General features: G+C 40.2%; 1 protein-coding gene across 3 annotated transcripts in view; it reads right to left on the reverse strand.

Annotated features, from left to right (window-relative positions):
• ARID5B (AT-rich interaction domain 5B) overlaps positions 1-27040 on the reverse strand; it is a 188096-nt gene that overhangs the window by 12987 nt on the left and 148069 nt on the right. For all 3 annotated transcript variants that reach the window (XM_043476869.1, XM_043476870.1, XM_043476871.1), the window contains 3 exons: positions 25757-25961; positions 23767-23819; positions 14050-14147 (listed from right to left, as the gene is read on the reverse strand). In XM_043476869.1, coding sequence (XP_043332804.1) covers positions 14050-14147; positions 23767-23819; positions 25757-25961 — 356 coding nt within the window. The remainder of the gene's footprint in view (positions 1-14049; positions 14148-23766; positions 23820-25756; positions 25962-27040) is intronic.

Consider the following 27040-nt stretch of genomic DNA (forward strand, 5'->3'; position numbering starts at 1 on the left):
GCAGAAACAGTAGGGGAGCCTTTTGCTATCATGGAGATTCTTATTAAATTCAGTCGCTGTGAAAAGCAAGATTTTTTTCCTCCTTCTCCTTTTTTTTCCCTTAAATAAAGATGACTTACAATCAACCCAAGTTAAAATTAACAAATCAATGGCATTATAACCTTGATTTATTAGCATCTGAGCCACTAAATTATCATCATACAAGAAATTGCTGGTTTGAAAAGATTTCGGCTTTGTTAAATCTCAAGTAAAATAATGGTGCTCAGTGTACTAGGGTTTTAGATCTGCCTCATCTGATATTATGAAAAATTCAATACATTTCTCTACAGCAGAAGTCAAGGGTCAGCAAATCTATTACTGTAATGTAAGTAATCTGGCAACCTGCCAATTCTTTTTCCCTTTTATTATTATTATTTTAAAACACGAAGGCAGATAATTTTATATTTACAAATTCTGAAATCCTCCAGGGCCTTGCCTCTCTTTCTCAACAAAAAACAGCAGCCTCACATTCAAGAAATGTATATTGCACATGCCCTCATCATTTGCATTTCATACAAAAGAAGCAAAGACCTTCATCTTTATTAAGCAACATTCCCCTCCCCTCCTCATAGGCAGAGGAAGAATAATGTCAGATCTCATCAGAATGAGTGACCACTAATGTCTCCTGTATTGATTAATGCTTGCATGGGATGACTGAACTTTGGGGCCAAAACATTTAGCAAACAGTGTTTAAGAGGAGAAATGAGAATCTATCTATTTACAGAGCTTTGGAAAATGATATTATAATAATGTCTGGGACTGATCCAGTCTGAAGAGTAGGAGAAGCAGCAAATCTTTAGGGTGGCATTTGAACCTCAGACTCAGCCTAGTTACTTCATAGGCACTTTTCTGCTATCAAATCAGTCAAAAATTCCAGGCCTAGAGATCTACCGGTGCCCTTGGAGCAGAATATTTTAGGGGCAGAGGGAAAAATGTTGGTGTATGTATCAGGACACAAATGCTACTATTAATATACTAAAAAACTATAACCAGTACGTTTTTCCATGTCAGTAGAAAAGAAACGATACATTGGTTCCACTGGGGCTTCAGACCTGATATGATCCCAAATGGAGTCATTATACCTTCAAGTTGACTCCAGGGCTGATAAATTCTAAGGTTTGGCCGGACATTTCCCTTCTCAGCCAGAAAGTGAAAATATACAACTTTGCTGTGAAGTGTGGGAAGCAATCTTTCACCAAATATGGAGCCAAAACGAGGCATATTTTTCTTTTTTTTTTTAACTTTTATTTATTTATTTTTTTTCATTTAGTTTTGTTAGTTGGAGGCTAATTACTTTACAATATTGTAGTGGTTTTTGCCATACATTGACATGAATCAGCCATGGATTTACCTGTGTTCATATTTTTCTTTTTTAAAGATAAAGTACACAGACTTGTTAAGGTTCCAGGAAATATGGTAAGTTCTAATATCACATACTGTTCACCTCCAGCTCAATGATGGTGTCAGACCATCATTCTAAAAATGGAGAAAAAGCATTAGCTGGGGTGGGGGGAAGCTAGGTAGCAAAACTAAAGTCTAATACACAAATGAGCTATGTCAAGGTGAGGAGAAGTGGGAATGTTTCCTCAGGGGACACAACACTGGTTGAGGATAATGGTAATTGTGCTGCTGTTTCCTGTCCTTTTGTAAGCCAAGCTCCATCTAAGACAAACGTGGGCTCCGGATGAAGATCTATACCATTTCACAGTGTGAGTTTCAGTGGAGCAGAAAAAAATTGGTGTGCAGTGTGTGAGGAGCAAAGTATCAGTAACAAAGAGAGATGAGAAAGAGGACTTCGGTGTCACCTTCCAACAGATGAAGATGTGAACTCAAAGCTTTCAACAGCAAACCATGGAAGGAGGTGTCATGCTGACAGGTAGGCCATGGAGAACAAGTCAATGGCAGGACCCACTTGAGGAAAGAAAATGGTGGGAGAACACAACATAGGTTTTGTGTAAAAGACTTGGCTTAAGCCATGAACTACCAAGGGTAAACTGTCCCGAGTTCTTTGCAAAGGAAGTAGGTATAAAGAGCATCATTTATATTCTACCTTAAGATACCAAAAAGGTATGCAGCCCCTTATTATTAACAACAAAACATGGCCACTTGTCTTCAGAGAAATCACTTCCTTAAGAGAATGATTAGTTTACCAGGGGCTTCATTTCTTACTCAGGGGGAAGCCAGAGATGAAGAAGACCTTTTGAAGACACTAATAGTCTCCATTTGCCCCTGGAAGTGGCAGGAGGGGTGTTTCTTAGGCCCATTGATGACTCTGATACCTTCCAATAGTCGTGGAGTGACCGTGAACCTAACTAAGCAATGAAAGGAAAGTCGTGTTGGGATCCATCAAGTCGGTGGCTTGACTCTCATGAAGGAGGGTCAGTGTGACAGGGGAAGGTCCAGGATGACAGGTCCCTGAACTGAAGTTACATGGGCTGTGGGTGTAGGGGATGAGGTCAGAGGGTGGGGAAAGAAACTTCCAGTTGTCTTACATATTGATTAGGCATTACAGTATTAATAGCAGCTGGGTCATGTATTAAGTTCCTAATAACACCAGGCACTTTGTATACCTTATCATCAATTTGTTGAGAAGGAAAATGAAGTTAAGTGTGAAATAACTATTAAAGCACAAGTGAAAAGCATATAGCTATTGTGTGCCAAAATTTGAGTTCAATTACGATCTGCCTCTCTGACCTGTCTTCATCTCAGCAAGGTAGCTGTGTATCTTCAGACATTATCTGAGAAGCACCAACACTGGGAAGATAAAAATGATCACTCCCGGGTTAAGGGAAGTCCAAGCTCCTCAGGCAAAGTCAGGTTGAGCACCCTCCTTTCCTCAGAGCCAGCAGACCTACAGAATACACATGTGGCCATTCCACCGAGGGTCATGGCAGTCCCACAGGAGCACCCTACGGCTGGAGCACTGGCCACACCATTCCTCGTCCTGTACGCCAGGATAGCCAAGCCACGACTCTCCAAAAGGTGGTAACCCTGGATGCACCCGGCACAACCTGATGTTGGATGGTAAGAGAAACTCGGGAAGCACATCTCCCAGGAACCCCAGCCTGCAGCAGTTAACTCCTACCCTGTCTGAGGGTCCCAAGGCCTCCCCAGCTAGACTCAGTGCTCCTCGAGCGTCACTCCTGCAGTGCCTCCTTGCTTCTTCTCAGAGGGTCTAGACTGACATTAGTCAGTCCCATAGCTTTCCAACGAAGACCACATTGAAGAAAGCTCACATGGATTTAAGAAAGGCTGACTTTACATCCCAGGGATTAAAATATGTGCTCACAACAGAGGGCATGGATGGTAAATAGCAACCCAGGCTTCCACAATGCCCCAGCAGAGGTGGTACCAATTCTTCTCAATTCAAAAACAATGACTGACTCAGAATCAAGTTGCATGGATCTGTTTCAAGGGCAGATGAACATTATTTCAAGAATAATAGACAAATATAACTATAGTATTTTCAACATGATGTGCACCACCTCTCCTCATGAAAGTAGGCAGGGTCCATATGTAAAAGCAGATAAGCAACCACTGCACTGAATTCTCATGTAAGTGAGATACCACAGGTTTCAGAGCTTCTGAAATGTTCAACCATCTCCCCAAACATGTATCATTTTGATGCAACTTTGTAATAACTTGTACGAAAACAAAATGTTCCAAGAGGTTTTCAGTGGAAGAGTTAAGGATATATTTTAATGGTAAACAATTACATTCTTCTGTCATCTGATACTTTTTTTTCCCCTTTCTTTTTTGGAAACATGCTTTCTGAATTTTCAATAGTTCCTTTGTGAAGGCATCTGTTACTCACATAATTGAAAAGATGTTTGTGCAGTGGCATGCTTGAGAATACAGTTATTTAATCTTAATGATAAAGCCCCGAGGACAGAAAATCATAAGTAGAAACCTCTTGTTATTTATCAAAAAGAAAAAGGGCTAAGACACCTAATCTATTCTCAAATTTAAATTCATGCTTGATGAAAACTATCAATATAACCTGGAATCTGCAGTTTCTTAAATACTACAGTGGGGTTCAAAGGAGGTTGGGTGGGGAGAGTAGCAAGAAAACAAAAATGAGACAATAAAGGAACTTGACAAAGAAGAAACTGCTGTTTGGCAAGCCTTTTTTGGGTCAAACAAAGAACTTGCTGTAGTTGATAGCATGACATACACACTTGATTAGTTTGTGCCTGAGGGTGTTTTTACACTCAACAGTGTAAATTCCAACTAATAATTACAACTTGCATTTAGAGGCAAGTTTAAGAATTTTTAAGTAGAGATTTTTCAAAGGCTGTTGTTTATTTATTCATTTTTTTGAAAACAGAAACCACTTTTTCTACTCCAGGCCCTGGCTACAGTTTTGTTTTCCTTTTTAAAAGTTTCTTGAAAAATCCAGGCATTGGAAAGTTATCAGAGCATTTTAGGCATGTTGAGCGATACAGAGAGGCGCTCTTATGAAACTACCTGACCGTCCTTTGGGGAGAAATTCTTTACTGATGAGAAGCTGCTCCAGGCATAAGGTCTTACATCCATCCAATTCAGGTCCCTTATAAGAACAAGCCTGAGGGGGTATCATTGGAAAAGCAACAGCAATACCTTAGCCTGCTTATGTCTCAACACTGTGTCTTATAACAATTTGGAGGGGGGGGGGGTTGCTGGTTACCGATAAGGGCCTTCTCTGGGTGTGGGGAAAAGGGAGGTGAGAGTGTCTGAGTGGCAATGGTACAGAAGTGTTACCAACAGAGTGCCCCTAGGCCAGAGCCCCCATTACCAAGACAGTGTTTACAAAGAAGATGCCAAGTCCACAGACTGGCTGACCCTACATGGATGAGGATGGCACATGCTCTCCCCACTGGACCTCAAGGTAAGAGACTGAACAGACACTGAGGGGATAAACTGTAATACCTGCCTTTGGTGCATCCGGCTTGGAAATTCAGCCTTAGAACTCTACTGACAGCCCCTTCCAGCACCTCATTCCTTACTTCTTTGTACACATATCCTAGAGGAAACTGTCCTTTTTGTTTGGATTTAATTCACTCAACCCCTAATTCTTGATATGTTCATGATGCTGTATTGGGTGCACCAGTAAGTCTCAAGGAAAGCTAATACCACCTGGTCCTTGCCCTCAAATACAGTTTCTTTATTGTTTTTGAGTTCTACAACTGAATTATTTTAAGCAGTGTATGGTGATCTACCTTAGATTCTAACCTAATCACTTTAAGATCCAGTTTATAAATTGGTACAGCCACTATGGAGAACAATATGGACGTTCCTAAAAAGACTAAAAATAGAACTACCATATAATCCAGCAATCCCACTCCTGGGCATACACCCAGAAGAAATCATATTTGAAAAGATGCATGCACCCCAATGTTCATTGCAGCACTATTTACAGCAGCTAAGACATGGAAGCAACCTAAATGTCCATCAACTGAGGAATGGATAAAGAAGATGTACATATATACAGTGGAATATTAGCCATAAAAAAGAATGAAATAATATTTTTTGCAACAACATGCATAGTCCTAGAGTTTATCATACATAGACCTAGAGATTATCATACTGAGTGAAGTAAGTCAGAGAACAACAAAAATCATATGATATTACTTAAATGTGGAACCTATTTTTTTAAATGATGCAAATGTACTTATTTGCAAAACAGAAACAGACTTACAGGTACCAAAACAACTTATGGTTACCAAAGGGGAAACATGGTGGGGAGGGATAAATTGAGAGCTTAGGATTAACATATACACACACTATTATATATAGAATAGATAATCAACAAGAACCTACTGTAGAGCACAGGGGACTCAAAGTTCTGAGATAACCTATATGAGAAAAAGAATGAATATGTATATTTTTATAACTGAATCAGTCTGCTGTCTACCTGAAACCAATACAACATTGTAAATCAAGTATACTTCAATACAAAAAAAATTCAGTTCAAATTCTAGATTCCCCTGAAAGACTTTGCTCATTTCATTTGGAAATTCTCTTCTTTCTTTGATCTCTATCACTTTGTGACTCAGCTGGTAAAGAATCTGCCTGCAATTCGGGAAACCTGGGTTTGATCCCTGGGTTGGGAAGATCCCCTGGAGAAGGGAAAGGCTACCCAATCCAGTATTCTGGCCTGGAGAATTCCATAGACTGTAAAGTTCATGGGGTTGCAAAGAGTCAGACACAACTGAACGACTTTCACTTTCACTGAACTTATTTGTATCTATTACAACTTACTTACATAAGGTTTTTATAGCCTTAAGTATTTAACTCTTTTTCATGTATGTATGGACTAGAAGTTTGATCATATGATAAGATAGGTAAGCCAAAGGTCACAGCACCTCCCAGTTCTAATGAGGTGCCAGCCATACTGAGAATTCTGAGGCTGAGCCTGGGTTCTAGGGGAGCATCATCATGTTCCCTTAACAGTCTCTTCCATGAATGTGGTAGCATGGGCACCTCCTCATCGTTTGCACCCCAATCTTGGTAGACGTTCAAAAAACACCAATTGGCTCTTGAGGGCAGTAGCAAAGGAAAAAGACAGTCAATCAAATGGTAAATCTATCCCACCCAAGAAAAAGAAACTGGCCAATAGGAGAGGGCTTCTTACCAATTTCAAAAGTCACCTTAGGCACTGCTGATAGACTGACACTGCCCTCATCCCAAGAAATACTATATGCAACATCTGGAAGAGCGTTGGATCTTCTGAGCGACACGAATGTGAGGCGTTTACATGGGAGCAAGCCAAGCTGGTCAAAGCCCAGGAACTGTGCTCTGAGGCTTGGATGAATGGAACAGGAGAACTTGACGTGAGAGGAGCTTTGCCAAGCGTATGAAGACCCATCACCGAGAAAACGGAGCATGTGGAACAAGTCAGCCCCAGAAGGTAAGGTAGGGTCGATGGGAAGCCACAGGCGTCTTGCTCAGTTTGAGGAAGAGTGTACAGATGAAGAGTGCCTTCCCTGCCCTCCCACTGCAGGGCGTCTAAGCAGAGACTGGATGAGCTCAGTGCCAGCAGTCACTCAGTCCTCGCAGAACAGGGCAGCCTGCAGGCTACACTGCGCCTACAGGCGTGTTTAGTTTACGTAGAATATTTTCAGAAATATTGCAGCCAATATTTGTAAGTTGGGTGATTTCACATTAAAATTATCGCTAAGACATGGAAGGTCTGGAAGCACCGAGACCGCATCCTCCTAAGGCAGTGAGTGTGGGCTGATCCCCCTGGGCCTCCCCGGCCGGGCCGTGTGTGCCGGTTTCCTGCTGCCCAGCCTGGGCCGCCTGTGATCACCGTGCTACCTGCCCCCGTCAACATGTGAGTCTGTGACCACTGATGGGGAGCGCTGCTCCAGTGACCCTGGATTTCCTGTTCCGACTGACACATTTGTAAAATCCCATAGAAAGGAATTGGATCTTCCCTGTAGCTCGGATGGTAAAGAATCTGCCTGCAGTGCAGGAGACCCGGGTTCGATCCCTGGGTTGGGAAGATCCCCTGGAGAAGGGAATGGCAACCCACTCCAGTATTCTTGCCTGGAGAATCGCATGGACAGAGGAGCCTGGCGGGCCACAGTCCATGGGGTTGCAAAAAATCGGACATGACTGAGCGACTAACACTATAGAAAAGAATTAGCAGGAAATGAAAATTTTAAAAGACATACAAAATGCATAGCCTCATTTTTTAAAAAATTAGACACACACAAAATTATGCTGGTAAATTGCTATCTAAGTGTCTCAATGCTTATTCATTGCTGCCTGTTCATAGGAGAACCTCACTTGAGTAACACTGTCTAGAGGACTGCTAGAGGCTGCGTCAGATCTGTGCAGCCTGCCTGTGGCCTTCGAAACTGTGTACTGATTAACTTCAAGGGCATCAAAATGAGCAAGAACACCCCACATCTCGTCCTAGACATGAACAGAACTGTAACTCCCCTTTCCTTGGCTTTTTCCCACAATATGACTAGCTGAGTTCCTTAGAACCTGATGTATTTTTGACATTTTAACTTAAAGCACATTCTGAACTCAAAACGTGAACCTCCCACACCCTGGGTTCCACCTTCAGAGAGAAAAAGGCCGAAGATGCAGCTCACTGTCACTCAGGCTCTGGCCAAATGCATGGGGCTTGGGTGCAGCTCACAATTCCCCTGTCCCCCAACAAGTAACTGCAAAGGAAGCCAGCAGCATGACAGTCTCACCCAAGGAATGCTTATGGGCAAAGCAAAAGGGTAGAATTGGAAATTGGGCATTACGTATGCAAGAAGATGAGGCATAATTGTTCATTTCCCCCACAAATACATTTGTTTATGATTTTGATTTTCTAAGTACTCAGAAAAGCACATCATAAAGTACTTCTGTCTTAATGCTCCTTTTAAAATCCCTAGTAACAGCTTCATGTGCTCCATAGAAACAGACCACGTAATTTATTCAGGAAAATTAAAACCAGTAATCTGGTATTCTGTGTAAAGACTTTTCCCCCCTTGCATGTGATGCTTAAAAAACATTAAAAGAAAAAGAAAACAAATCTGCATGTGAAAACAGCCTTTAAAATGAATTACTGCGCCAGAAAATCAAGCTAAGAGAACTCTGTTAAGGTAACCATTTTCCTTTCTTGTTGCCTTACCAATAAAAGAAACTGATGTGGGGCATCTTAAAGAGTTGGACAAGAAAGAAAATGTTCCACCTAGAAGTGTCTTGCACAGGAAGACACTTCCTGTGGGTGTCTTTTTCTTTGCATTGTAATCTGCAGTATTTTTATCTATAAATCCTGAAGAAGAAGTGTCCAGAATAACCACACTTCATAAGCTTTTCTGAGTTGAGATATCTACACAGCAAGTCTTTCGATGGGGAAACATTAATGCTTTTTATATTGGTGATCATCTGTAACATGAGCAATTAAGTACAGTACTAATGGACTGTGGCCAGGAACCTGTTACTAATATTAAAAACTGACAGAGATGAATAGGTTTGGAAGCAAAACCAGGCTGACAAAGACATTTTTATGAAGTGCTTGGACCTATTTTATTTAAACCAATCAGAGGCAAGTTTTGGACAAGTCAGGCCTTCAGCGACAATGATGCATTCACAGGCATTGTACCATTTCTGCTATGCCTTAAATAAAAACACTGATTCTTTTCAGCAACCTGTACTTTCATTATTACACTCATTAATAAATCAAAAGTGTCCAACTAATATACAAGTAACATTTACTGAGGAGCCAGCTACTTTTTTCTTGTTGAAAAAAGAAAACATTTACTGGAAACATGAACCACACTGCGTGAAAAATAAATCAGTGGATAATGCACAGTAACCACTCACTACTTCTCCATCTTCTAGGAAAGCAAAGTTGGTGGCAGGGAAACAGAAGGAGGAGCCAGTCTCTGTATGAGAGTGAAAATGAGAGACCGCAGAGCACGAACTCCAACCAGACTGTAAGGGCATCTCCAGACTAGATGTTTGCTCACAAAATCCTGGCCCTTTACAACTCCTTGAGCCTTCTTGAATGCGATGGGCTTTCCCCAACCTAGTCATTTCTTTCTTAATTGTGTGAGCGCAGCCTATAACTAGCAACAATGAATGAAATCTGCCAGCATCACCCAACACAGTTGTAGCCAAGAGCTTCAGCCTTTTCTTTGACCTAAGCATAAATGGTTCAGGTTCTGGGACAGATCTGGGTGTATTCTTCCCTTCTTTGTCAGAAACATCAAAAAAAAAGACATCTAGAGCAGCAATTCCCAGACATTTCTCCCCACCACAAAACACAGGAGTATGGATGATTCCTTTGAGAACATAGTTCAAATGAGTGAGAGTGGCATTATGGGAAGTACAGTCTGAATTAAAAAAAAAAAAAAAAACCCTACCAAAATTTGCAGATGATTGATTTAAACTATTATACATGATTAATTATTCATGAAACCCCTTATAGCGACCACAACAATGCAAAACATAGATGGTGAAAGGAAATGCCTACTATAAAACTCTTTAAGGAAAACATAGGCAGAACACACTTTGACATAAATCATAGCAACATCTTTTCAGATCCACCTTCTAGAGTAATGAAAATAAAAACAAAGATAAACAAATGGGGCCTAATTAAACTTAAAAGCTTTTATACAGCAAAAGAAACCATAAAACAGGAAAGACAACCCACAGAATGGGAGAAAATATTTGCAAATGAAATGACTGACAAGGGATTAATGTCCAAAATTTACAAATAGCTCATGCAGCTCTACATGAAAATAATAACTCAATAAAAAAAAGTGCAGAAGATCTAAAGACATTTCTCCAAAGAAGACATAAAGATGGCCAAAAGGCATATGAAAAGACACTCAACACCACTCATTATTAGAGAAATGCAAATCAAAACTACAGTGAGATATCACTTCATACCAGTCAGAATGCCATCATCAAAAAAGTCTACAAATGGCAAATACTGGAGAGAGTCAGGAGAAAAGGGAACTCTCCCACCTGTTGGTGGAAACGTAAACTGGTGCAGCCACTACGGACAATGGTATGGAGGTTCCTTTAAAAACTAAGAACTACCATATGATCCAGTAATCCGCTCCTGGGCATGTATCTGGAGAAAACCATGATTGGAAAAGATACACGCACCCCCAATGTTCATTGCAGCACTGTTAGAATAGTGAAGACCTGGAAGCTACCTAAATGTCCATCCACAGAGGAATGGATAAAGAAAATGTGGTACATACATGCAATGGGATATTACTCAGCCACAGAAAGACTGAAATAATACCATTTGCAGCAACATGAATGGACCTAGAGATTACCACACTAAGTGAATCAGAAAAAGGCATATCACTTATGAATAGAATTTTTAAAAAATTATATGAATGAACTTACTTACAAAACAGACACAGATTTAAAAAACAAACTTGTGGTTCCAAAGGGAACTGTGGGAGAAGGGATAAATTAGGAGTATGGGATTAAATTATACATACTACTATATATAAAATAGATAATCAAAATGACCTACTGTATGGCATAAGGAAATCTACTCAATATTCTGTAGTAACCTATATGGGAAAAAAATCTGAAAAAGAATGGCCATATGTATATGTTTAACTGAATCACTTAGCTGTACACCAGGAACTAACAACTCTGTAAATCAACCATACTCTGATATAAAATAAAAATTAAATAAAACAAAATGCCAGGAACTGGGATGATGACCTTGCTAATCACCCTGCAACAGCTGTGCGCGAACCTGGGTTTCAGGTTCTGCACAGCAATTTCTATGTTGGGGTGCCATGTGCCTCCCCCCCCCGTAGTTGACTGCTGTCTCTCAGCTCCAAACCCACTCTTCTGCGCTCTGCTTGGTGACATTGGGATTGGGACAACACAAATTCCAAGTCTCTTTTGTCAGCCATCTTCCTATTGGGGTTCTGCAAATGGCCCTCGCAGGCCAGGGCAAGGGAGAAGGGACTGCCTCCCATTTTGCTTGCCCTTCCTTTCAGTGCCAAGCCAGCAGTAACTTAGTCGCAGCTGCCGGTTCCAGCCTCTCGCTTCTTTCAACTATCCCTGAACAGTGTCCTCTGAGATGGTCTGGCACCAGCCGCCTGCATCCAGCTCCACAGTGCCCCCCTTGAGCTCCCGAAGCACCAGCACTCACTGGGTGCCTCTACCTGTGAGGGATCTGAACCCCTGTGGTTCCTGTTGGAACCACTGTCCCAACTTCTGGGTGGTGATAGCGTCAGCTCTTTATTTTCTCAATCCTAGGAAACCTATGGTTAGTGCCTGTGTGAGTGGACTGCCTCACACCAACACTTGTTTAGGCAATTCCCTACAGCAAGTTCTCCTTGATCAATACTTAAGTGTGAATTTTTATTTTCCTCCCTGGATCCTGACTGATACAATGACCAAAGAAAATTCTAGATTTGGAAGAGTAACTGACATAGCTTTTCAAAAAATTTATTCCAGTGGGAGACCAAAGCTTTATGAATTCTGCTCCCAAGAATGAGAGAAGAAAAATCTCTAAAAATCTTTAATAATGCTTTTTAGTTGCTGAAGTTGGAGGTACTTCTATTAGAATTTTCCATTTTGACTGACTGCAGGCATGTGGGATTCTGCTACTCCAGGAAGAGGTAAATCATAAAACAAAGTACACAACCTTCAAAAGAACATATCATGGCATTTAAGATTGAAGCTATTTTTATACACACAACTGCTTGAGTAAATTAAACACACAACCATGCACATGTACCTGCTGCTATTAAATCCAAGCCTTTTTCTATCCCAAACCTTATCTGTTTTTTGACCATGTGACGCTTTGTGATACATTTGATTACTTTTTTACTCCAATGAGGTGAGCTAGCTCACAGCTGAGATAACACTCCTTTCTCAAATTTTAATCACTATCTGATTCTTTAAGTATGATGGGTCACATGTTGGGGACATTTGCACAAGAAGCTAAGGGAGGTTCACTATCATAATAAAAACTGTTTCAAAATAGAGACAGTGTTTCTAATGAAAACGTTTTGATTAAAGCTTTGACTCATAATCCAAACAAGAGGACTCTGATACCCCAGATGCTACTTACAGAACACTCACCCCAGATGCCAGTGCCTTTTTGTACTAGAACTTCAGTGTTATACCCGCTACCAACAGTGAGAATATGGTCTTTTGTATTAAATACTGAGAGAAATACACTCACTTAAAAAAAAAATTCAATGCAGTATACTGCAACAATGCCATGAAGAATAGTAATTTGAATTTCCATTATCAATTAAAAAAAGTCTTTCTGGATTATAACACTGTCAAATAAAGCAGTTTCTTGGGAATACTTTGTGAGGCTTTTTCATAGGGTTCTAAACCCAACTTAATTTACTATGATTATACCTATAAAAAGTAAGTTTCACTGAATGGCCATATGTAAAGGGACTCTGTAAAGTGCAGTGCAGATAAAAATATAATTGGACTCAAAATACAACTAAGAGTTGGTGTGTGAGGTGACATTATCTGAAGATGCATTTGTGTAATCCAAAGATGGGTATTAAGCATGTGGGTTGAAGCTGGGATGGTAACTGATGATGTGAAGAGCAACTATCAATTTAGCACTTGTGTTGTACTTTTCAAAGGAGCAAGCTATATGGCCCATTTGCTCAGCTGACTATGTCTTGACTTCATCCCATCCATGGCCATAATGAAAAACACACACAGACACCTCTACTTGGATCTCACAAGCTCTGAATGTGAAACCAAGAAGCTGAGTTTGTCCGGACTCCTGCAGGGATATGCCAGTGATAAGGAAGTTGGTGTGACCTAAACAAGTATGGATTGAAAACACAGGCCAATGATAACAAATGATTTATCCTAACTGGTCTTCAGTTTTGTGGGGCACACAGTCCTAATGCAAAGGGGAAAATTCCCATGGATACAACCCTCATAGTACGCTAATTTGGTATTGTTTCTTATTTGCATTATCATCATCACCTTTCTAAAAGAAGCTGAAATTATTAGAAAACCAAACTACACAGAGCTTGGCAAGAAAGGATTTCCTGGGTCAAAAGCACAGAAGAAAAACACCAAGGTGGGGAAAAAAGACAACAGATCTTATCTAGGACCGAGTTTCTTATTAAAGAAATACTTACTGTTCAATATTAGTACTTTCAACATTAATACATTTCTATGCTAATACAGTTACATGGCAACCCCACAGTAATACCGCAGACCTGTTTTCCAGAAGCTGAAAGTTCTCATAGTGAATGAACCTATGGAGTACATAGTACATACCGAATAATCCATGCTTGTGGTGGGGGGTGGGGGGGAGTATCAGTATAGTCAGACAGGGTTATAGGATAAAACCGAATTAGAAGAACATCTAATTCTATTAGCTCCTGTAACCAGAGAAAGCCAGGTCCCCTAAAAATCACAAGGCACTATGCAATGCAAAATGCCAGGGATATTTCCTGTTTCCTCAAAGGTCTTATGCTTGACCAGTTAACTTTGCATTAACACACTTTTTGTTAAGCAACGACTTTCCAGGAAAGGGTGTCTTACCTTTCATAGTGCCTGCGAGTACAAGTGGCGGCGCTGGTGCTCCCAGGATTACCGCCTAACTCATCATAAATGTGCTTCCACTGACGGCGGGCTGTTATCTGAAAAAGGGGCAATGAGAAATTCAATCTTGCATCATAAGAGAGTCGCAGTGCCAGGGTTCAATACATATGCAACAGTCAGAAGAGAACAACAGTCTGTCCTGGAAACCCAGAAACAGAGAAGTCCAAATGGGTCTGTGGGGAGACTCAGGGGCTTCCAGTAAGATCTCACTTTCAGCACTCTTCTTCACAATAAAAATGGAATTCTGCTTTGGGCTCTGTATTTTGTCACCCTTACAGCATTTTTATCAAAGATATCTCCCTGGATATTCATGTAGCTATTTGCCCCCCAGGTCCCAAATGCATACTCTGTTCCTTTATGTAATGTGATTAAAGCATCAAAATATAGATTTCAGCTAAAATATGTCTTAGTATATCCATTTAAATGAATCAGAATTAATACTGGTTACTTGAGGGATATGGTAATGGGTGGCTGAGTACACAGGTAAACACAGAATTTCCATAAAACATACTTCTGTATCTTCTGAGTTTTGAACTACTGTGATGTGTTGCCTACTTAAATTACTATACAAATTAATTAAAATGATCAAGTTGGTTATGAACTTTCTAGTCCTCTCAGGCTATATTTTTATGCCAGCTGTGCTAACCACCAGGACAAAACCAAAATGTTAAACTGTCTTAAGTCACAAGCTGTTTATTTTTCTTCACTCAGGTCAGGAAAATGGGATATTGATGAAACCCTATGAAAATTAACATATTCCAAAGTTAAAATGTAAGGTCCGTATTTCACCGAGTTGGGTGAATAAAAACAAATAGCTTGTAATATACTGAAAGGCATACTATGGTCTTGTTTTCCTTTAATTTTATTTCTATATATAAATTAAGATTTTAACAAAATAACAGATGTATGATCTGGCAAATGATTACTTTGGGGAAACCACGTCATCTACTACATATGAGCAATCCAATGTTTCCTTGAAACTGGAGGGATAGAGCAAGTTCTGAGATCCTTGTGAACATTTCCAAACAGGGTTCTGAGAAAACTCTTGTTATTGGAATGTGTAGGGAGCTGGGCGTGGCAGAGGTGAAGGTGGAATTTAAACAATCAGAACAGGAGGCATCTTTTGAAAAACACCCGCAGAGCTGACCGCGGAGTTGACTTAGGGCTAGAGGCGTGAAAAAAAAAAAACTCAGTGTGTAACCAGGGGCTCCATAATTGTGAACTAAGGAGGAAAAGGGTGGTTAAATATTATAGGTTAAGTGGTACCCGTTTCAAATAAAAAGAACCCCTTCATTTCCATAAGCCCTTCTTAACAAGTCCAAGTAGGACCTCTAGACAATGAGAGTCATGCATTGTTCACTTTCCCATGAAGCATTCTTAAATCAATTTGTTTCAATAGTTCTCATTAGACTGAACCACCTCTTACATCTACTAGCAGGTATAAGTAAAAATCCTCCTGTATTTGTAGTTTGGTTTAGATTATAATAATAAATGTTTTCAAGGCCCTTTAAAAATACTCAAAATACATATTTTGGTAATTATTTTACATTTAATTACAGTCTCCCTCCAACCTTTTAAATAATACAGTTACAGGCTGGTCTATTCTAGACTGGTGTACAGAAGAAACAGGATACCCTTCTTCTAAGTATCTACATGATTCCTCAAAGCTCTTAGAACACAGATGCCCTTGAAACAAATCTCCATATTTCCCTCCCTCAGATGAGGTGTCAGCTCTGGGGAGCCCCACAAGGCTAGAAAACAAGACTATCTGTGTTCCTGTAGTCACTTTAGAAGAAATCATTGCTTTTGTCATTCTTGTATCTCTGGTGTGCACTGTATTTTCTATTTTGTAAAGAGTTTTCATATCCATGATATCATTTAATCCTCCTATCAGCCTGTGAGGCAGCCTATAGGAATCTCATTCACAGACAAAGGAAACAAGTCTCAGAGAGGTTGCATGATTTGCCTAAGGACACACAGCAGCAGATTGGGAATACCAGGACTCATACCAACGTCTTATGGTCCCAAGAGCAGACTTTTTTCCACTACATCAAAGCAGCCTCCATATCAGAATGACCTGGTGAATGGTGTAGCATGGTGATAATACAGGACTCCAGGGACCTTTTGCTTCAAAGGAGGGAGATAACTGTGGGCCCCATTGCTTTTGCTACAAATTCTGAAACTCTCACTAGTGGGAAAATAGCACAGCTAGGAGGTCAGCAAGAATCTAAGGGAGGGGGTTGGGTTAATAGCTCTCTGAGATGTTACTCTCTTAAAGTATCTGTTAGAACTGTGGTTGCTGCCACCCTGTCCTATTGTGCCTCTATGAACAGAGATTCACCATTAAATCATACATACGTCCCAATTTTATCAGAATCTGTCTATTCAGCCATGCATTAACTCACCAAACATTTATCGAACATCTCCCATTTGTTGGGTACTGTGCCAGCAGCTGGGTGGCCACAGTGCAAACCCAACACCTGAGATGCCTGCATCTTAGTGGCAGATTCCAAAAATCAACACACGACCAAATTTATAAACAAAGGAATACTGATTGTGAAAAATATAGTGAACAAGAGACCACTGCTGACAGGGATATGTAATGTGTGGAAACTGGCCATGCTCCCCACCCACAATCCATCATCCAAACTGAGGTATGCCCTGTTAAACACTTGCCTATCACAGAAACGACAAAACTTCTTTGAGAATAAATAATGAATTATCAAAAGAAACAAAAACAAAGTCTTCCTCACACTAGGGTTGAAACTGTGGCAGCAGGAAGCCAGCATCAGTCACCATTCGGCGATAATAAGCCCTGTTCAGCTGCCTAGAGGTCTGTGTTAGCCCCCTACTAGCAGATTCTGCTGTTTAAATACAGTTTTTTTTTGTTTTGTTTTTTTTTAACCAGTGGAGAAAAGACAAGGGCCGGGCCTTCAAGGAACTGGGCTCTCTGTTTACTGAGGTTCCACTGGCCAGCCTAGATGAATCAGGCCATTTTGAGATATTTTCTTTCCACAGGAAAGTCATAAAATGTGCTCTTTCCAACTGCTAAAAGCTTTTAAGTACACAGGTCTCCTGGGTATACATCTCCTTTTTTTTTTTTTTTGTGCCCAGATGCACTTTTAATTCAAACACTGACCATAGGCTCTACAGCATGAAATGTCTCAATCCTCAACTTGTCCAAACCTACAGGGGGTCACAGAGCCCCACGAGGAGGAAGGGGAGGACAGAGCCCTCTGTCCAGGACAGCCCTGGGCGCCATGCTCCCACCTGTGTGCGTCTGCCTTCTGCTCTAACACGTGCTTTCCTCGTGCCTAGGTGTGCATTTGCTCAGGGTTCTTATTCTGTTGTCCTCCCTGCATGTGTGTAAGCTTTAAACCCATCTAGGGTAGGAGCGGCGTCTGCCTCCTGGTATCTGGCCCCCAGACCCATTTGACTGGAAAGTTTGATCTAGCTACAGAGTCAGTTTGATCAACTGTCTCACAAAGCCTCAGGCTTCCCGGTCATGTTCATGTTTCAACCTGATTCATTATTTTAGGTTTTCAAGGATGCAAAGGACTCTGGCTCTCTACTTCCTAAAGAAAAACTCCATCCACACGGTGACTTTCCCTTCCACGTCCTTCCCCTGTCCCCCGCTCAAGGGCCTCACGTAGACAGGAGGGGCTCCTGACAGCGTGTCTTCTGCTGCTACTATTCTAGGGCCCGTACTAGGTACAGAGGCTTGGAGGCGGAAGGAGAGGCTGGATGGTTGAGGGTGGGAAACAGCATAAACAAAAAGAAATGTTACTGCTTTAAAGGGTTCACAGTCTTGCAGGAATCATAATCCCATATAATTTAACCATAAAGCAAGATGAAAAACCAAGCAGACCACACCCAAGAAAGTCAGTCTATGTACATATGAAACTTAACCTCACTTTGAAGACACTTGATGGTTACTTCCCTCCTTAGTATGGATAAGACCCAAGAAACTGTGAAAAGCACTCTACACCTGTCATGTTCACAAAGTTTTCATTCCTTATAAATAGCTACCCCTCTCTTTCCAAGGACCCCCGCCCACCGTGGATACCAAAATTCAGTCTCATATAAAATTTGCATATAACCTATGTACATCCTTCTATGTACTTTAAATCATCTCTAGATTAGCTATAACACGAAATACCATGTAAATGCTGTATAAATAGTTGCCAGTGCTTGACAAATTCAAGTTTTGCTTTTTGTAACTTTCTGGGATTAATTTTTTTTTTTCCTGATCAAAGATTGGTTGAATTTTCAGATGTGGAACCCACAGATACAGAGGACAGACTGGAAAGTGGTTGTTAAACTCTCTTTAGAATTCAGGTGGTGTTTCAAAAGTGGCCTGAAACTAACTCTCAACAATGCCAGTCCTTGAGAAGAAAACGGACCCAGTGAGTAGGAAAGGACTCTGTCCCTCCTCTAGTTTTATTTGATGAAAATGTTCTGTCACTTAAAAAACTGGAAAAATATTTTAACCCAAAACAGTCTTGGAGCCTTGATTTTCCTACCTTTGGAATCACTAGGATGAAATAATTTTGGTATTTTGTGGCTTGGTGAGGAAACAGTCATCGGAAATCTTTTAGGACAACAGTGTTTCCACTACTGCATGACTTGTACGAGTGTGCAGGATATGTTTAGGAAGTCAAAAGGAGAGTTTGCCTGTGAGCAGTGTTGCCCGGGCTGTTGTAAGAAACAGCCTTTTTTCTCAGGACACCTTGAGGGCGGACTGAATTCAAGGAAGATGACTTTTTTTTCCTGGTAGTACTCCAGGAACTGGAGCCTTTCAAAGCTACATGACATCATCTTTGGCCTTGAGAATTTTGAATTAAGCAAGAGGCTTTGTCTGTCCAGAGAACTAGGGTTAGATTCAGAGGATGTCTTGAAATGATGTCAAAGCCAGAATCTGATGTCAAGGCCTAATCCTTCCAGCAAGAAGACAAGTGGCTTCTTCCAGTTGTGAAATAGTGGTCCTGTCTCATCCCTGGGGAGAGGCGGGACTGCGAGCTGGCATTCTTAGAAGGCAACACACTTGCTCTTGCATGGTCCTCTGCCTCTAGGATAAGATTTACTCAACCCATTTCCCAACTCTACCTCTCTCCAAATATTGCCTCTGGCTTGCCATCAAATGTTTAGCCAAATGGAAATCACTTTAGCAAACCACCGTCAACATGCTGCATCCTGGTAATACCCCAAGCTACCCTGCAAGCCTTAACTACTTCACCAGACACTGAAGTGAAGACCTTCTTAGCTCATCAGCAAAACTTTATTCAGTTCTGCCTCCTCCACTGTAGGTGACCCAGACTCTTAAATGTTTGGAAGGGGAAATCAGATATATGACTGTTAAAGAAGAGGTCTCATTGCCAACCAATCAAAATGCCAAGATGATGTTTTTTAGGAAATCAAATCCATTCAATAAGTTTATGATCTCTAAACCTAGGGATGCAGAGACACGATATATATTTCTAGCAAAGGCAGAAGAGGCCAAGAGAACAGAACATAGCTATTAGTTGAAAGCTATAAAGGCTTAAAATAGAACTTCTGCTCTTTTCTTTAAAAAAAAAAATCAATTTGAGGGTTGTGAAGGACTAAAATGAAATAATCCATAATCCACAATTCAAACCAGAAGGTTTGGAATAGTTTATAACCACAAACAAAAACAAGCCAATTAACATGGCCTCTTCTTATAACCAGAAGGAATTCCAGAGAGATCTCTTTATCCAATCACAAGTTAACAGCAGAAGAAATACATCTACAGATTTTAAACTTGCAAGTTTTTACTATTACTGAGTATTTACATTTTCCAGACTTCTTGACCCGTCTTCTAAGGTCACACATTTTTCTCAAGAATCAGAAAATCTCAACTAGTTAGTTGGTATATTAGGTAAGGTTCATGTTAAGTTCAAAGAAATGACTAAAAGGTAGAAATAACTGAAAGGTAGAAATGAATGAAGGTAGGTTATTAGATCTTTTCTTTCCCCAAAGCATCACCCCCAATACATAAAAATGTATATAAGAGACTGCTGAGAATGCAAGGCACAAAGAATTTATAAATCTCTTCCTCCTAGTGATGATGTTACAGAGGCTGAGATAATTGTGCATGAAACTCTCAGCAGTTCAGAATTTGAAGAATGCCAGGATGACCCCATTCAACTCATTTCATCTCCTTGTGCCTCAGTTTCCATATATGGAGCAGGGCAAGGATCTTTTTCTGCACAGAGGCCAATTCATGAAAATAAAAATGTGAGGGGGCTACACTTTTCCTTATTCAAAATGAAAATAGCTCATCGAGTCCCAATTTAGATTGCCACTTTACCAAATGGAAAAATAATAGTTGGAAACTTTGTGCTGCTTTTGAGCCAAGGAATGTTAATATTCTGGCATGTTTATTGTGTTTATTTAGTAATAGCCTGAAGACAATCTTCTAATCTTTGATACTTAGATGGGGGCCACATTTTGAAGCTAGGAGTCCTGAAGTTTAATAATAATCATTGTTACCATTAGCTTTGAATTAACAGAATCTGGGCAGTTGTTGTTGTTGTTGTTGTTTTAAAGATTCTCAAATTCTCAGGCCCAGTCCCCACTCTAGAGTTAATATATGAGAGACCTAGAAAACTACTTACACTTTAAAATTCCCCATTGAAAATTTGAGCTGCAGTTCTTGAGTAGCCTCTGGGAACCACTGATCTAGAAGATTCCAAGATCTCTTTTGAGCTCTAAATGACAAGTCTACACTTGCTTCTGATATCAGATGATCTCATAGATAAGTATCCTCTAGTAAGGCTGTGATGACAATTTAAGTCCTCAGACTTTGGATATTATTAATACATCTCCTGGACTGACTTCAAAACTGAATCCTCACTGAACATCTCACAATTATATTAGTCAAAATATACTAAAGAAAAATGTTTTCTATACTTCAGAGGTTCAAAAGCTTAAAGGCAAAATCAGAGTGGCAAACTCAAGTGCCTGCAGGGCCAACAGGTAGTATGAGGCAGTTTTTAGAAAGGAAGGAGGGAAAGAAGGAAAGAAGGAAGGGAAAAAAATCCCACTGGTTGGTTTTATTCAGTTTATGGCCTCAAATACAGATTTTATATTGACATAGTCACACAGATTCACTGCTTGAAATGAGATGGGAAAATGTGGCATATTGTGAAGAGTGCAGGGACCCAACAAAGGATGAAGGAGCTGAAGGGTGAAGCAGAGAGGGAAGGAGGAAAAGGACAGCCCCCACAGGTCACCAGTCCTCCTTGTGGCTTGGCTCAAGAGATGTGACGCACAAACCAGATGGAAAGCAGATGCCAATCTGGTCTTCCATGTCTCCCAGCCCAGTCTTTCTCTCCACTCTGTCTAGCACAATTCAGTGCAGGCAATATAGGCGGCAAAACATAACACTTAACTTGCTGTCAGTCTTCATGATCCCAACCCCTCATTGCCAGCATCCAAGGACCTCCTTCCCTAGGCGCCATCCTTCCCTCTGAATTCCCCTTCATGGTCATTTATCCCAACCACCTAGTGACTCCAAGTTATTCAAACTTGCTATACCAAACTTCATTCTACCTACATAGTTTGTTTCCCCATTTGATTGTCTCATCCTTAGAAGACCATAATCTTTCACATCTAAATTCCATCTGTTCTCCAATATTCTGCTCAAGTGGCCTCAGACCTGTAAGTCTTTCTTCCTCTAAATGAGGAAGTACTTTACCCAAACAGCGCAACTGATCTTCTCCCACCCTGTCTTACAACTGATGCCTTTCCTGGATGGTAAGCAACTGGAATCCCTAGCCTAAATATTTTTATGTCCCCCAGAGTGGCTAACACTACATATTATACTCAATAAATATGTAGTCAGGTGATCTGCTGATTGTGTGATCATTCAATCATTCATTCAACAAAGGAATAATCAGTGTTTGTTCAAAGAATATTGCAAATGCCTTGAAAGTCATCAGAAGTTTCTTTTATATTTTCTATACCAGTCTGCTGTTGCTTGTTAAAAAAAAAATCCTGGTGCAAATACATAAGATACAAAAGCAGGAAAAACTGATTCAGTGAAATTTGCTGGCTCTCTCCCTATCAGTGAGTAACAAAAAAATTCCTGGGTTTGAAAAGACATTTCATAATGTTGTGCAATATCATGTAACTATCTGTAGTCAGAGTTCATAAGAATGTGTATTCCTATTCTGAACATTAAAGGTTAGACTTAAAAGTCTAGGCTATGGGGTGGACTGCTAAATTTATGAGACTAACACTGAATAAGTTATCATCTTTTTCACATGCACGAAAGCTATAATTAGCTCAAGACTTTAGAAAACTATGAGCCACAGTGGGAAGGAGTAAATCTCCCTGCCTTATCAACAGATCCAAGTGAGAAACTACATTATTTATTTTTCAGTAGGGCACTCAGTAAAACAGAAATTTTAAGCAAATTATGTCTATGAAATACATGTTTAAATATAGTTCATATAAGTATCTGATTTCCTTATAAACATGTATTGCCTATATAATAAACATTTTACATGCATATAGACTCACAAAGAATTCTTAGAATTAATACCAGGTTATTAATTACAAATTAACACCAGATTAATTAATACATTAATGAACACCAGATTATCTGACTCACATATTGCTCACCATCTTTTCCCATCCCAAGCCCCTCACATCAAACCCTCATATTAGTTTGTGGAATAAAATGCTGTATCTGGCAAGAAACACTAGTTATCATTTTGGGTTAAAATGAGTTTCGTTTTCTTGACTTTCTGTCTCTGGCATCTTACTTTGATACAGAGATATACCCCAGGTTACTCTGTAAGGAAAAAAAAATAATGTCTTCAATTGTAAAAGAAACTGCACAACTCAATCTGATCACTATGTGGAGGAGAAAATCTTTCCAATGACGACATCTTCCTATGTCACTTGATTTTATTACAGATGTCATCTCTGTATGCTATATTAGTGCAGCTCTTTCTTCTTCTTTTCAAGATTCTAATCTGAGTCTGTTGCTCTAACATTTTATCGGTTCAAAATTCATGCTGTAAAAATCCGTGGCCATCAAATTTTCCTGTAAGCTAAAAATAACCCGTTCCTGTCAGTTAGAATTAGCTGATAAAGAGTGTCAGAGCCTGTTCTGAGTAAGTTTGATAACTTCCTGTTTATGCAGCACTGACCCTTGTCTAATAAAGCTTCTCTGCTCTAGAATGAGAGGAGATTCTGCTGCATTCTATTCCTTAATGGCCAATACTGATTACTTTTGAAAGCCTTTAATACATTTCCCATATTAGACATGAACAGATGTCAGGTATGTTGCCAAGGGAAATTTCTTTTATGCAATCTTGGCTTGTTGTACAATAATAGCCCTTTCTCAACATGGGAAAAAATTACAGACCTAACTAATTTCCCTGACAGGGGAGAGTTACATATGTTTTCCACTTGTAGTTTTTACGACAAGTTTACAATTTTGCCAAACCTGGAACTAATTGGGACTGCTTCCAAAAGCGGCCCAATAAACCCCCAAAAGTGTACAGCCATTTGAAAAGGCAGTCAGTGACGGTTATGTTTGCATTTTCTCCATTTTGGTCAGAGCAGGGTGGGGGTAGGGGGAGTTAGATTGCAAAATTATTTCATTTAAGTTGCTTAAACACTTACTGTTTCATATCCTCCCAGTTTTTGAGCAGCTTGAAACATAGTCCAAAGGTTAACTGTTAGAGGGACAATAAGTATTTAGATAAGCATTGCATTAACATATTTCCAAGAAATGTCAATTAAAACATTTAGTTTTGTTTTTTCAATGAGAAAGAGAAATAAAAAGAAATATTAACGTAACCCAGAGAGCTAAGGTCTTAGGAAACAATTTACCAAAGGGTATTCAACAATAGGGTATATTAGTACCACTTAAAATATTTCTTAAGAAACAGTCACAAATCCGGAAACGGTTCTACTTTTAGGATAAAGGACAACACAATTTTTAGTGCTGTTGCCATCAGCAGACCAAGGGAAGCTACATTACAGCCTCCTTGAGAAAAGCATGGGATTTCAAAACAGGGGTTGTCTTGTAGGACCCTTAGAAAGAAGCCATTGATTAAATAGTAATATGTAATGCCTCCTTCAGAGAAGAACTCTTCATAATCAATAAATACCAGCCACTTTAATATATGATTACCTTAACAGAATTTCTGATGGCAGCACTATATTAAAAGCTCTTAGCGTATTTCACTATCACATGGTGCTTTGCGCTGAGCAGGTAAATAAGTAAGTCACCCTTAAGGGTGCAGTGATACAACAAATCAAGGGAAAAGTTCATTCCCAAAGGAACTGAGTCCTGTGCCCACCTAGTCCCCTAACTTACTTGTCTGTGTGACGGTGCAAATATGTATTTTTAAAAACAAATTTCTCTTCACAGGGCATGCATATGTTTATGCTGTTAATCATCTATGCCAAATTACTGGTAACCCTGTTCATCTGTACTAAATATCATGAAATGGGACTGCTGTGGATTTGATTCTTTCATAAGATGGGAAAATTGAACTTCAAGTAATTCTTTGGTAAAGGAAATGAAGAATAAAATTAAAACAAAACAAAACAAAACTGCTCTTTGACACAACACGTTCGCAAAGCCTCATTGAACCTTGCACTATTTCAAAGCTATCAGGAGGCCTGCCTCAGCCTTGATTTAATCTGAACCAATGCATAATGCAACAAAGCTGTTCATAGTACATTAATTTTACTTCTATTTCCAGCAGCCAGTTTTCAGACAAACACTGCAATCACTCGTAGTTACGTAAGTTTGTAATGGCTGCGCGTGCTCTCTTGCAATCAGTGCCAGCCGCCATTAGGTATGTAAATTGTTATGTAAAACATACAGGTTTGACATTCTTCATCAGAATGACACATGGTTTTAATCTAGGAAGATACATTTGGAGAAAATACTATTTCAAACCAGGGGCTCATCTCTTTGTGTGCCACAAAATCCAGACAGAGCTAAAATATATACTCAGTTGTGACATCAGGACAGGGTCTGGGTTTCTTCTCTTTTTATATGGAATTCTGCTCAGCCATGAGTTCCCTGTTCTACTCTAAAATATATGATGACGCTTACACGTACATGTCAAAGTAATTCAAAATTGGGCCCTCAGTGCAAATTTGTGTATTTCTTGTTTTCTCTGAAGTCATCGGGTCTTTGTTATCTCTTAGCAAATTTGGGGCTTAGGAAATATGTCTTTTCTTTGTGGTTGTTTTGTCCATCTTTAAATGTCCTCCTTTTAAAAGCTGTCTTTTCACAGGCAACATCTGTGCCTGATAAAACTACGTCATGTTATTATCTCAGAAGAAAGGCGTTACAGATACTCAAGATTGACAAAACAGAAAATGAGGAACTTTCAACATGTCTATTTCCAGTCATAATCAGAGGATTCAAGCCTATAAATATCTCACTGCAACTGCCCCAGAAGGGAACAATGTAGCAGAAAGAGGCAGGGGGAAGAAATTCCTGGCCTGGATGATTTGTAGATTTAGTATAAACAAGAGTATCATCCCCAGTAGAGGATTTCAACATAAGCCTGAGTCAAAAATTTCCAACCCCCAATTCAAAGAATCTGAGTAGCTTTGATATTTCAGAAATGAAAACAAGTATACTTACTCTGTTTAAAACCTAAATAGGGTATTCGTTCTATTGGCGTCTTTCTTTCTTTCATGTATTTATAAAGTGCCACCAGGAAGGCCTGCTCGTCGGCCCTACACTCTTCACCAATGGCAACCTTTGGTTTTTCTTCATTGGAGACTTTTTTACAATTATTATGGTTATTCTTCGGTTTGTTCAAGGCTGACCTAGCCTCACATTTCACCTGGAAAAGGGGAAAAAAAAAAAAAGGCCACGTCAAATCCAGCACAGCTCTGGGATTCCTACAAGGACACAGCTAGAGACATTGTCCACTGAGTGGGAAGGGGGGGAACCAGGAAACTATCCTGGCCCTGAAATAGCTCCTAGAGCGTCACAGACCACGGATGGTAAATTTCTGAGAAGGGCCGGAAACTGTGGTAGGCTTTGGGGGTACCATAACCTTGGTCACAGCTACTCAATGCTAGACACGAGAGCCATCACACATAATATGTAAACAAACGGATGAGGCTGTGTTCCAATAACATCTTATTTATAGAAACAGGTGGCCAGTGGGCCATGGTGTGCCAAACTATGCCAGCCTCTTTTAGACTCCTTACCAGCATGTTGATGTGAAACCAGAAACAGTGTTTACATCTGCTGAGACCACTCTCCTGTCTCTTTATACACTTTATTTTCCTAAGGGGTACCAGTGGTTACTGTCATCATGGAAGGAACCCTGCATTCTTAGTAAGAGTCCCAGGTTCTGCACTTTGGATCAAGATGAAAGGCAAGTGCATTTCTTCATAGTAAACTGATCTTGTTGCAACTCTTCCCAGCAACCTGGAAAAACAGGCCAATGCTGGCTGATGTCGGGAGCACCAGCAAAGTCTCTGTCACCCGAGCGTGATGCCCAGACACACCCTCAATAGGAAACCAGACACCCCACTCTTTAACGAGGGTGCCTAGCTTTTCAGTCAGCTCTGAAAATCTTGTAGATGTTAAGTGGCCACAAAGGGAAAAGTACAGGTCAAGTAAAAACCCAGGAGGAGTAAGTGAAAAGCTTCAGAATTAAAAAATAAATGGTGGTAAATGGGCCACATGGAGCAGCTAACCCCACGTTCCCACCTCACTGCCATGTTCTACAAGAGGCCTTTGATGGTTGTTAAATAACACGCTAAGGTGCTGAACTGTTTTAACTGTCAAAGGGGGAAGTACAAAGGGTCAAGCTTCAAGTTCAAGTGTGCCCACGGGGAACGAGTAGGTTCCAATATTCTTTACATCTCCCGACCTAACATCGGTGAGGAGAGGACGGGTGCCTGGGAA

This window comes from Cervus canadensis, chromosome 8 (genome assembly GCF_019320065.1).
Source record: "Cervus canadensis isolate Bull #8, Minnesota chromosome 8, ASM1932006v1, whole genome shotgun sequence".
Taxonomy (NCBI): Eukaryota; Metazoa; Chordata; class Mammalia; order Artiodactyla; family Cervidae; genus Cervus; species Cervus canadensis.